This window comes from Myotis nattereri (genome assembly GCF_964212035.1).
Source record: "Myotis nattereri genome assembly, chromosome: 1".
Classification (NCBI taxonomy): Eukaryota; Metazoa; Chordata; class Mammalia; order Chiroptera; family Vespertilionidae; genus Myotis; species Myotis nattereri.
The window spans coordinates 187426400-187439978 of NC_138075.1; the positions used below are offsets into that span (position 1 = coordinate 187426400).

Below are 13579 nucleotides of genomic sequence, written 5' to 3' on the forward strand. Positions count from 1 at the left end.
CCGCTATGACTGTATTATTGTCAATCTCTCCCTTAGTCCATCAAAATATGCTTTATATATTTAGGTGCTCCTATGTTGGGTTTATAAATGTGTACAATGGTTATATCCTCTTGTTATGTTGATTCCTTTATCATTATGCAGTGTCTTTCCTTGTGTCTTTATAGCCTTTGTTTTAAAGTCCATTTTGTCAGATAAATGTATTACTACTCCATTACATTACCTTTTGCATGAAATATCTTTTTCTATCCCTTTAGTTTTAGTCTGTGTGTTTCTTTATTATGAGGTGGATCCTTTGTAGACAACATATATATAGATCCTGTTTTCTTATCTATTCAGCTACCGGCCAGGGGTGGGCAAACTTTTTGACTCCAGGGCCACAATGGGTTCTTAAACTGGACCGGAGGGCCGGAACAAAAGCATGGATGGAGTGTTTGTGTGAACTAATATAAATTCAAAGTAAACATCATTTTTTAGTTTTATTCATTTCAAACAGGCAGGATCTGGCCCTTGGGCATAGTTTGCCCACGGCTGAACCCTGTGTCTTTTCATTAGAACATTTAAGCCATTTGCATTTAAAGTGATTATTATAGGTATGTATTTACTGCCATTTTATTCTTTATAGTTATGTTCCTCTGTTTTTCTTTTATTTGTCTTATTCTTCTCCTACTACTATTCATTCTCCTTCCTCTTCATTATAATCATTATAAACAGGGATAGAGTGAATAATGTTTCATCTTTATTGACTGAATTTATCCAAAAGTATTTTATTTTTAATGAAAAATATGACATTTTTTCAAGTCTAAAAATTGCTGTTTTTTTATTAGCTTTTCTAAGTGATGTTACGGAAAAATATTCTAAATGTTAGAATAATATTAATTTTTGTTAATTTAATATTTAATTCTTATTTCACTTGGTATTCCATATTTCAAGAGGTGTCTTTTCAAAGGCTGAAGAGAACCCTGAGGTGTGAGAGATGAGAAGACTTTGTGTTAAAATAATTAGGATTTAATCAATATTCTATGTCAGGATGTATCTACACACACTCAGATCGGGAAATGAGGAAAAGAAAAAGGCATTCTGTCAAGGTAATCAAAAGTTTACACATTTTTAAAGAATATAAAAAAAATTATGATTTATCATCTCTTTCCACAGATGGTCTATGTGGCACGGAATGCTAAAGATGTGGCTGTGTCCTATTATTATTTCTACCAAATGGCAAAATTGCACCCAGAGCCTGGTACCTGGGAGGAGTTTCTGGGTAAATTCATGACTGGGAAGGGTGAGTCCACTTCTTACTTTAATCATGGAGTTTCATAATGAAAAGTTTTTATTTTTGCAAGGCTATATAAAGTTCAGATATAAATTTTGTATTTATTATAAACCTAATGTGCCCTCAGCACTCTACTAATGCATCAGGGAGACAATAGGAGAAAAAGAATACATTGCCATCTCTTCCCTATAAGGACTTTTGGAAAATATATGACACACAGGTTTTTAAGCCCTTGCTCTCATTGTTTCATTAGTACTTGGTGACTACTGCCTTGTTGTATGTCATTGTATTGTTTTGATTTTATACATATTTCTTCGACTCTCTTTTTTAAATTCAAATTTGACTGTTTTTTTTTAAGTCTGCATGAAGAAAAAATCAACAAAAAATAGAAATAACAAACTGTACAAATGCATATTTAACACATGAAATACAAAAAAACTAAATTTCTTAATGTATACAGAGCTTTTGTAAATTGATAAAATCAAACTCCTAGTTTTAAACTCCTATTAAAAACTGACCAATAATCCAATTAAATGGAACATAGAAATGGAAATAAAAATAGCTTTAAACATATGAAACCATATTTATAAGACGAGAAATGTAAATTAAAATGATGAGATGCCATTCATATTTCACCTATCAGACTGACAAAGATAAACACATTGTGTTGATGGGAGTGTGGGGAGCCAAGCCATCTCACGGATTGTTGGTGAGATGATAAACTGATACAAACTATATAGACACCAAGTTGGCAATAAAGGAAAGCTTGTAAAGTTGTTTTGTTTTCTTTATTGATTTAAGGTATTACATATGTGTCCTTATCACCCCATTGCCCCCCCCCCCCACTCATACCCTCATCCCCCTGTTGTCTGTGTCCATTGGTTAGGCTTATATGCATGCATACAAGTCCTTTGGTTGATCTCTCCCCTTACCCCCACCCTCCCCTACCTTCCCTCTGAGGTTTGACGGTCTGATTGATGCTTCTCTGTCTCTGGATCTATTTTTCTTCATCTTTGTGGCAGCCTTTGCAAATGAATGGACTCTCTTTTCTTAACCATTTCTTCAGTTTAATTCTATAAACTAAAAATTATTGAATGAAGATTTTAACTTCAAGGTTCTTCTTTTCTATCTGTGTATTTTCTCTTTCAGGAAAACATACTTATACCCATGGTAGTAACTCTACTTTAATTTTCATATAAACATTTTCTAAGTCTCTTTTCAAAGCAAATACATCTCAATGGCATCTTGCAATTTTTTTTTTTTTACTCTTGCCATTGTTTGGACTATTCTGTTTTCATAGACTGTCTACTCATTCTTACTATCAATGCCCAACTCTTCTTAGAACTAGATACACTCTACTTCCACCACAGATCTTTCTTCATCTCTCCATCCCTATGCTTTTCTCTTCCTTTTTCCCTCTGCTATGAACATCTGTACCACTCACTGTCTGTATTATTACCTGCCATCTTGCTCTTCTAGTTTTAATTTTATTTACCAAAGGTTGTATTCATTTGCTAAGGCTGCCACAAAGTACCACAGACTGAGTGGCTTAAACAACAAAACTTTATATTCCCACAGTTTTGGGAGCTAAAATTCAGGATCAAGGTATCCTCATGATGGTTTCTTCCGAGGCCCTTGCCATGGTCTTGTAGATGACCGTCTTCTCTGTGTCTTCACATGGTCTTCTCTCTGTATATGTCTGGGTTATAATTATCTCCTCTTAGAAGGAGATCAGTTATATTGGATTAAGACCTGTCAGGGATGTGGAAACTTTCCCATTTCCCTCTTAGTTCCTCTGGCGGGCAGAATGAACATAAGGCAGGTTAACAAAAGTTTTAATACTTGCATTATGGGGAAATCACATAAGCATGAAAATTTCAAAGACAGGAAGGCAATATGAGGTCTATATGTCATTCTGGATCAAGGAGGAGAAACCAGGGAAGTAAGGCAAAAATGTACAAGGAGATCTTTAGTAAACAAGTGTTTATGGGCCATTTTGAAACAATGAGACACATGAAGGATTTTGAGGAAATGGGCTTTGCCAGGCTCCTCCTTGCACCATACCTTATTCAAATTAAACTGGAATATCCCATGATGATATCTCCCTTCCTGGGGCATGTCCACTCTCTTAAATTTTTTTAGTCAATGAAGGGGAAGGCCAAAGTTTCTTCCTGAGCCTCTGAGCCTTGATTATTTTTAGCTTGAAATATGTAATCTGCATGCCAGAATGGCACATTTTGGTGAGACTGATTTTGATCTACATCTTAATGAGCTCATTTTAACTTTACCTCTGTAAAGACACCATTTTCAAATATAGTCACACTAGTGACCTGGTACACTGATTCATGCACATTGAAAGGAAATTAATTAGACACATCCTGGAGCCAACCTTCTGCAGTCTCTCCCCTGAGTCTGCCGAGTGAGTGGGGTCCCTGTGGCAGGTGAGGTCCCTCTGCCTGGCCTGTGGGGATTGGGCTGAAACTGGCTCTCTGACATCCCCTGAGGGGTCCCAGAGTGCGAGAGGGCACTCTGCAAAGTTGCTGTAGTACAAGGTGTGGAATGCAAATGCAAGTGTGCAGTAAACCAGATTCGGGGCCCACAGTGCCCCAGCAACAACATAACCCACAGCCGAAGGTGAAATCATGTGCCACACTAGGAATCAGGCTCCCTCCTCTGGTTTTGGGGCGCATCACCTGAGAACTGTCGCTGCCAAGTCACTGCAGTTCAGCAGTGCTCCCTGGTGGTCAGTGTGCATCATAGCGACCAGTTGGATGGGTGGATGGACACTCAGCATATTAGCCTTTTATATATATATATATATATATATATATATATATATATATATATATATATATATTCAGAGGTATTGGGCTTCAGACTTCAACACATGAATTTCAGGTTAGACACAATTCAGCCATAATACTCTGCTTTCTGGGTCCCCCAAATCTATGTCCTCACATTCAAAATGCATTCACTATATCCCGCAAACCCCAAAAGTCTTAAACTATTCCAGCATCAATTCTGAGTCTAAAATCTCATCTAAATATCATATAAATCACCCCTAGCTGCTTTTGCTCAGTGAGTAGAGCATTGGCTTGTGGACTGAAGAGTCCCGGGTTCAAATCCGGTCAGAGGCATGTACCTTGGTTGCAAAATCCTCCCTGGATAAAATTCCTAACTGTGAACTTGTGAAATCAGATAGTCTTCTTCCAAAATATAATGGTGGGACAACCATTAAGATAAACATTCTCATGTGGAAAAAATAAATAAGATGGGAAAAAAAGCTGAAATTTAGCAAAAGGCAAATTCCATTAGATTTCAATGCTTAAGAATAGTCATCTGGATTAGGGTCCGCCCTGAATGACATCATTTTAACTGAATTACTTCTTTAAAGGTCCCATGACTAAAGTCAGTCATATTCTGAACTACTGACTGATGTTTAGGGCTTCAGCTGAAGAATTCTGGGGAACACAGTTTGTCCCATAATAGAAGTATTTTATTCTAAGTAGATGGTAAATTCAGTGAGAGCAAGGGTGATTTGATATAGTTCCCTTATACTATCATATCTTTTTCTTGAACTAGTAAATAAGCAGTATATATTCCTTACCACTTTTGTTTTGAATTACACTTAGAGTAACGTTTAACAATTTAATAATTCTTGACTCCATGTAAATAGTTTTAAGTTGCAAACATTTTATCTTTTAATGTAGTGGCTTTTGGTTCTTGGTATGACCATGTGAAAGGCTGGTGGGAGAAAAGGAAAGATTATCGTATCCTCTACCTATTCTATGAAGACATGAAAGAGGTAAGAAACAACCACAATTTCTTCTTTATTTTTTGAGGAAACCTATGCTTCACCTTTTTTTGTATCACACTTTCCTTTCCTCTTGATCTATAAATATGACTATTAACTTGACTTGAAAAATTCATCTTTTAGGCAATCCACCTCTTTCTAAATCTACTGCGTCCTACTCTAGTTCAGGCAACTATCTTGATTTATTTGTTCTATCTCATTTTGCATCTATTATCCATTTAGAAAGAATGATCTTGAAACCTAAATAAAAATATTTCATCTTTGAAAAAGGTTTCAAATCTCTTAATGGCTTCTATCCCTATGTGAGAAATAGTCATTACTGTAATTTATGAATTTCAGAATATTTAGTTCCTGTCTATCTCTCCAATATCTTCTGGTGCCATTATTTCTTTTCTCTGTAAGTGAGCTTACCTGAAATATTTCTTCTCACTTTTTTCAGATTAACTTCTTCTTATCCTTCATGTCTTCAATTAAATGTAACTTCTCCACAAAGTTCTTTTATGTCCACAATGTCAAATAATCTACCTCATTATTTTCTATTAAACTCTGTTTTGCTGCTATTATTCTTTAAATAGTATCCACCACCATTTGTAATTATTTTATGTATGTGTTTTTTTACTTATGTTTTGTTGTTCTCTAATGTAAGCTCCTTGAACATAGAGACCAAATTTAATTTATCTATGATTGTTTCCCCAAGTGGCAAACATATGGGAAAACAATTTAATTTCCTTATTTATTTTAGATTTTTTTTCTCATCTTCTGTCTGATTATTAGCATGGAATATATTTCACTCCCTAATTTGATAAAAAAAACTTATTTTGATCTGTTTACACAATCTATTTAAGGATTGTTGCACATTTCTTTAAATTAAATGTTTCTCGAATAGCTTGTCTACAGCTCTCTTTTCTCTTTAACATGGAGCCTATGTGTCTGGGGCAAAGGGTAAATTATATAAGACATCACAAGAATGAGGATGGGCTGAGATCCCTGGAAACAATGTCTACTGACCTCCCTCCCTGTATACTATCTGGTTTATCTGCCTCAATTTCTCAGAATCCAGTGCCTTGACTCAGCCTCATCTTGGTCCCTTAGATTTTTCTGAAATCCTTTAGATGATTATGACTACCATTAATCTCTTATTTGGGAAATCTCTTCTACCATCTCTTGGGAAACCACCTTACCCAGCTAAGGTAACCCCCTCTGGTGGACTCCTCAGTCTAATTCTTTGACTTTTCTGAATCCTATTTAAACCATTTTTTTACCTGTGACTCTGAATCATGGTGATTTATTACCCTAGTTTTGGATCTAGAAGCAATAAGTAGTGGTTGGGGTGGATCTTGAAGAGGATAGGCATTATCTTGGGAGGAAAATTCCCAAATGAGGTCATAATCCAGTCTTCCAGCAAAGGAAGTTTATCTCTTCAAATATGGGAGGAAAATCTATATCTGCTGGCAGAAAAAAAGTTCGAAGTTAGTCAAGGGTCCTAGAGTCCTTGCGTCATCAGATCACCCCCAAATTCTCATTACAAGCTTGAACAGTCCACACTTACCTATCACTCTTCCATTTAACCTTCACATCATGGACTTGGCACAACTGGGAATTAAACTTTCATTGTAATTCCCCCACTAGAATAATTAAATTGTGTGTTTAATCTGCAGCAAATTTAGTTCTTTAGCTACAAGAAATAGATTATTTTAGAGCCATTACAGAAACTCTAGTTCTGTTTCCATGAATTGAGATGGGTAGCTCCAAAAAGCTAACTTTCAGATTGCCCTTATGCCTGATCTTACCAGGTCACTAAGATTATGACTCTCTGCCTCAGTTTGGTTTGTACCACCAAGGTCACCTCACCAATGAATAGCAGGGTACAAACTCTTTGGCCTGAATACCATTCTTTCATTTGTATCTAACATGTTGTCCTATGTATAGTTTGATGCACAGAAAAGGGAAATCATAATAAATACATCAAATGGTTCTTTATTCTTCATTGTTGCCTCTTTCTCCTCCCCATCCTTCCTTATGCTGGAAAATGAACAGGATTTTATTTTACTTTCTCTTAATGTACTCATACTATCAAAAAATCTATGTAAGTGTGAAAGATAAAAAGAGTATCCTTTTTTTCCACTATATAAGAACTCTCTGAGATAAGTAACCTATTATTTTTATTGAGATAAAATTTACATATAACATAATATTAGATTCAAGTATACAACATAATGATTCAATATATGTATATATTGTGAAATTATCACCACATTAAGTCTAGTTGACATTCATCACCACACATAATTAAAATTTTTTTTTTTGGTAATCGGAACTCTTAAAATATACTCTCTTAGCAATTTTCAAATATACAATATAATATTATTAACTATAGTTAACAATTATTCTTGGTCTTAAAGAAAACACTTTTAGCTTTTCACCACTGAGTATGTTAGGTATAGACCTGTCATATATGCCCTGTATATACGTTTTTTCTATACCCATTTTGTCGAGAGTTTTTTAATTACATCTATTGAGATGATAATATGCTTTTTATCTTTCATTTTGTTAATGTGGTGCATCACTTTGATTGATTTACAAATGTTGAACCATCCTAGAACCCCAGGAAAAAAATCTCACTTGATCATAGTGTATGTTCCTTTAAAAGTACTATTGAATTTTTTTGAATATTTTGCATCTGTGCTCATCAGGGATGTTAGCATCTAATTTTCTTTTCTTGTACTGCCCTGGTCTTTGGTATCAGGGTAATGCTAGCCTTATAAAATAACTTTAGAAATGTTCCCTGCCTCTTCTGTTTTTTGAAGAGTTTGAGAAGGATTTCATTCTTAAGAAAATTTTTAGTAGGTAACCTATTCTTGATATTAGCTATAAAAAAAACCCTATGGGATTTTGAAAATTATATCTTATGATAATAGTAACTTGCTTTATCAACATCTTTTATTCTACAGGTTAATTCTATTTTTTAATGTAAAAAGTTGAATTGATTCAGTCTTTTTCTTTGTATTTTTGGGGAAAAAAAATTCTTCTAGCAGATACAACCAAGAGTAGGATATGTACTTGGGAAAGCAAAATGAAAAGTATGGATAAAATATAAAATCATTTCCTCTACCACATTGACATATAGAACATAATTTAACGTGTTTAACTACTTCATGACTAAATCTATGTGAAATAATTTGTTGTCTTTATAATTTTTTAGAATCCAAAGCGTGAAATTCAGAAGTTGATGAAATTTCTAGATAAAAACCTTCCAGAAGAAACTGTGAATAAAATCATCTATCATAGTTCTTTTGATGTAATGAAGCAGAATCCCTGTGCAAATTATACTACTGTACCATCATTTGATATGGATCATTCTGTGTCGCCCTTCATGAGAAAAGGTGAGGACATCATATACTAGTTTCTGTAGTGCTTGTTAGTCACATTAAAGAGAATATAGGTGGATTATTGAGAGCAATATTATAAGAAATGGAAAGAGATTGAGATAAAAATGTAGGAAAACTGAAAACATTTGAGAAAATAATTTATGGCAAAGAAGCTCTATGATTACTGTAATATTAGCATATAAGACAAGTCTTTAATAAGAAATGTTTACTCAAGTGCCTATGTATCAATAAGCATGAGTCTTGGTATCCATTGCTATAGCAGAAGAATAGAATACCCTTTATTTTTCTGAGTTATCTAGATGTGTACCCATCATTCCTTAGAAATTTTGCTGTGGTAGGTAAAAAGCTTATATGATATTACACATACTAAATTAATGAGGGAAAGTATCAACTCCTTGAGGTTGTTGCTATGATTATGGTAAATTATTGCATCCTCAGAATTGAACTCAATGTATAGCTAGCATCTTGCACAAAAATAGTTCTTTAATAAATGATAAATATGAGTTGAATTGAATTGCATGTGTGTGTGTGTGTGTGTGAGAGAGAGAGAGAGAGAGAGAGAGAGAGAGAGAGAGAGAGAGGGAGATTTGTTAGTTGTGTACATGTTAGTCACCTTTGTTATAAAACAAACAACTCAAAGAATCTCAATGGCTTAAAACCACAATATTTAATTTTCACTTAATGTTGGCGGATGTTGGTCATTTGTGGCGGCTGCAGTTCTGCTCAGCACTTTTTTAGTCTGATCAATGTTTATTGACTATCATGGGCTTCCAGTGATGGCAAACCTATGACTCACGTGTCAGAGGTGACACGCGAACTCATTTTTTTTGGTTGATTTTTCTTTGTTAAATGACATTTAAATATATAAAATAAGTATCAAAAATATAAGTCTTTGTTTTACTATGGTTGCAAATATTAAAAAATTTCTATATGTGACACGGCACCAGAGTTAAGTTAGGGTTTTTCAAAATGCTGACACGCCGAGCTCAAAAGGTTCGCCATCACTGGCTTAGCATCTTGTGTTTTCTCTTTCTGAAGCCCAGGCTGATACAACTGCTTGTTTGTGGGATACAACCACTATCATGGTATAGAAGAAAAGCAAGAGAGATAGTGGAAACTTGCAATGTCTTTTAAAAACTTCAATTCAGATCTGGTATATATTGCACATATTCAAATTTCATTGGCCAAAGCATATCAAAAACGCAAGCCCAAAGTTAGTGAGGCAAAGATGAATCACATGACACTTGACAATTTTCAGAGATGTAAAATCTCCTTACCATGACGGAGAGAGAGAATAATACACACCGAGACAGTTTTGGAGAGAGCCTATAAAGGGAATGTTAAAGGTAACTTTAATTATAATGTATCTTGATGTATTCTAGAGATTTTTATTTTAAAAGGTTAGGAAGAATGCCATGAGTGTCTTGCTGGAGATATCTGACTCTCAAGCATGTATGATTTTGCCTCCCAGGAGACATTTGGAAACATGTGGAGGTATTTTTGATGGTCATGAGAAGGGTATGTAACTGGCTCCTAACAGAGGCCAGGGATGCTGATAAACATCCTACAATGCATAGGGCAACCCCACATCCTCCCCAGCAAAGAATCCTCTGGCTTCAAATGTTAAGAGTGGAGATATAAATAAAATGCCACAGTTTAGAAATCCCAGGCCAGATTGAAAAATTTACTTTGACATCTTCTCTTCCATTTTTTAAATCTAAAACTCAACTTCTAGATGTGTCTCCTGTGAGATGTTCTATGGAAATGACATTGTTTTTTTTATCACATATTTATTGCACATGCTGTGCCCTGTGTGTATTCTTCTTTTGAAGTTTTTTAAGTACAGTTAGTATTTTGAAGATTGAGCAACCTATATTAAAGACATATGCTTAAATACATTTAACCCTGTGACTTCCCAATCTTACTTGATCATGGAACTTTTCAAAATAAATTACATTTGACATTGGAAAAGGGGTCTTAAAAGCACTGAAACATTTTCTGTATCTTTTGTTAACAAATCTTCTGAAGTCAAAGAGAATATGTTGGATATTTTCCCAGTGGCATTTCTTGAAGCTACTTAGAAGGTTTTTTCTTCATATAAGATACAGGGAAAATGCATGGAAGTTTTGGAGAACTAAGAAGGTGTAGGAGTCTGGGAGTGGTAGCAGGAGGTAACTAATGGAGTTTTGGGGTAGATGAGACATTCTGAAGGTTTAAAATATAAGCATGATAATTCAAATTAGAATTCATCTTAGATAAAAATTTGACAGTAATCTCAAATTTACCATGTATGCTTCCTTTCAGGTATTTCAGGAGACTGGAAGAATAAGTTCACTGTAGCCCAAAATGAGACATTTGAAGAAGATTATGAAAAGAAAATGAAAGGGTCTACATTGCAGTTTCGTTCAGAAATCTAAGAAGTACCTGCTCTTTGTCTAACTCCTTTAGCTGGCACTTAAATTAGAAAAAAAATCTCTTTAAACATTTAGTGAAATAAACTTTACATGTGGTATTTCCTTATTTACTAATAATGGTGGTTTATAATAGAATATTCAAAGAATTTAAAAGTCTCCATATCAAAAATTAGTACTCTGTGATTTTTAATTACTTCCCACAATGTTTTTACTATTCTTAATGATTAAACAATAAAATAAAGTTTTAAATCTATAAATTTACCTGGTTTATTTCTTTAAATCCAACTTCTGGGTCTTTGAACTTGCAAAGAAGATATTTAGGGGAGTCTTCAAAATAGAGTGACTAGAACAAAAATATCCCCTTAAAAGGTTTTAGTTTATCTTTGTTATATGATCAGAATGATAACTATGTATGGTAATGAATGTTAGCTAGGAACTTATTGTGATCATTTTACAATATAAACATCTGTGAATTACTTTGCTGTATACTTGAAACTAATATAATGTTTTATGTCAATTATATCTCAATTAAAACAACAAAAACAATTAAGAGTACCATTGTCAACTCCTCTGTCTTCCTTAGAATTCCTGTTTCCTCGGAATATTTGTGGTGCTATCACACATGACTCATGGTCATCTGACATAAGGACAAAATAAGATGCCAGTGTTAGTGTGGTGAAGGTTTGGGAGAGGCAGGCACAAGGTGGAGGGGGTCAATGGGGGTAGGGAGGACCAAAGGGGACATCGGTAATACTTTCAACAATAAAGATAAATTTTAAAAAAGATGTCAGTGTGAATCTGTAATTGTACTGAAGGCTTAATATTTTTTTAAAATTTTTGTCCTTATATATGGTATATATATAATTATAAATAATTGCTATCTATATATATATAAAAGTCTAAGTGACCAGCTGACTGCCCAACCGGCCAATAGCTATGATGCATACTGACCACCACGGGGCAGTCACTTAATGTAGGAGCAGAAACCACAGGCATGGAAATATGGAACAGACTGATGAATCTCAGAGGGAAGAGGAAGGAGGAGAGGGCAGAAAGAGATTAACCGAAGATCTCATATATGTATTAGAGGCCCGGTGTATTGATTCGGGCACCGGTGGGGTCCCTCAGCCTGGCCTGTAAGGATTGGGCTGAAACCGGCTCTCCGACATCCCCGAGGGGTCCCAGATTGTGAGAGGGCACAGGCCAGGCTGAGGGCCCCTACGAGTGCATGAATGTGTGCACTGGGCCTCTGGTCTATTATAATAAAAGCATAATGTGCTAATTAGACCAGACAGCCAAATGACCTTCTGGATGTCATTCTGGATGTCCTCCCAGATGAAGCCACAGTGGCAGCAGGGGCCAAGGCAGAGGTGATTAGAGGCAATCAGGCAGGCAACCAGAGGCACTTAGGGGTGATCAGGCAGGCAGGCATAGGGGTTAGGGGCAATCAGGCAGGCAGGTGAGCGGTTAGGAGCCAGTAGTTCCAGATTGTGAGAGGGATGTCCAGCAGTCGGTCATCCCCCAAGGGGTTCCAGATTGCGAGAGGGTACAGGCTGGGCTGAGCCCCCCCCCACACCCACCCATGCATGAATTTCATGCACCAGGCCTCTAGTATATATATATAAATGAAGAGAGAGACAGAGACACACAGAGAGAAATATGAATAATTTTTTTTTTCTTGAGTCACATTTTATTGACTTTGCTGTTCTGTGGAGTGCATGCATGCTACTGGAGACCAGTCTCATAAATCACAGATAATAATCCTTGACTTGGTCTCTGCCATAAAAGAAGAGTTAACTAGTGTCCACACCCTTTTTTTTTCTTTTTTCCACCAATGTATTCATTTCAAAGGCTCCACTACCTTTCACTGACTAAGGATTTCCCATAACTCTATACTTAGTTCCTCATGCTCTTAAAACCAAACTTTCTGAAGAATGTCATTTGAATCCAGCATTTAGGTCACCATCTAGACCAGGGATGGGGAAATCTTTCTTTTTCTTTTCTTTTTTTTAATACATTTTATTGATTTTTTACAGAGAGGAAGAGAGAGGGATAGAGAGTTAGAAACATCGATGAGAGAGCAACATCGATCAGCTGCCTCCTGCATGCCTCCCGTTGGGGATGTGCTCGCAACTCAGGTACATGCCCTTGACTGGTATCAAACCCAGGACCCTTCAGTCCACAGGCTAACGCTCTATCCGCTGAACCAAACTGGTCAGGGCAAGGGATGGGGAACCTTTCTTCTGCCAAGGACCATTTGGATATTTATAACATCATTCACGAGCTATACAAATTTATCAACTTAAAAATTAGATATTTTCTCAAACATTTAATTAACTCACCCCTAATGCCTTGGCAGAGCCAGACCAAATGATTTTGCAGGCCTTATTCAGCATTCAGACCAGATTTTCCCCACCCCTGTTCTAGACAGAAATTACAATCAACTCACTGACTTACTTTGAAGTTATTTCATATCTTAGATATCGTGACTTTGACACAGACAATATTATCAATCATGATGTCAGAATACCTTGTTTTAGATACATTACATTTTTAAAAAATGAATCACACTACTAATTCTGTATAATCTGAAGCAAGGAAGGTTAGGATGACCCAATTACTTTCACTTTTTATGTCACATAATGAAGCTGTTGTAAAATTCTGCTGCTGCAGCTAGTGATATTTACTCAAA

The 13579-nt window shown here is 35.6% G+C and overlaps 1 protein-coding gene across 1 annotated transcript in view; it reads left to right on the top strand.

The window, feature by feature from the left end:
* Positions 1-11664, top strand: part of LOC308533750 (sulfotransferase 1 family member D1) — a 32101-nt gene extending 20437 nt beyond the window's left edge. The window contains exons 5-8 of the mRNA XM_081111850.1: positions 1153-1279; positions 4981-5075; positions 8287-8467; positions 10778-11664. Coding sequence (XP_080967976.1) covers positions 1153-1279; positions 4981-5075; positions 8287-8467; positions 10778-10890 — 516 coding nt within the window. The 3' untranslated portion in view covers positions 10891-11664. The remainder of the gene's footprint in view (positions 1-1152; positions 1280-4980; positions 5076-8286; positions 8468-10777) is intronic.
* The last annotated feature ends 1915 nt before the right edge of the window (positions 11665-13579 follow it).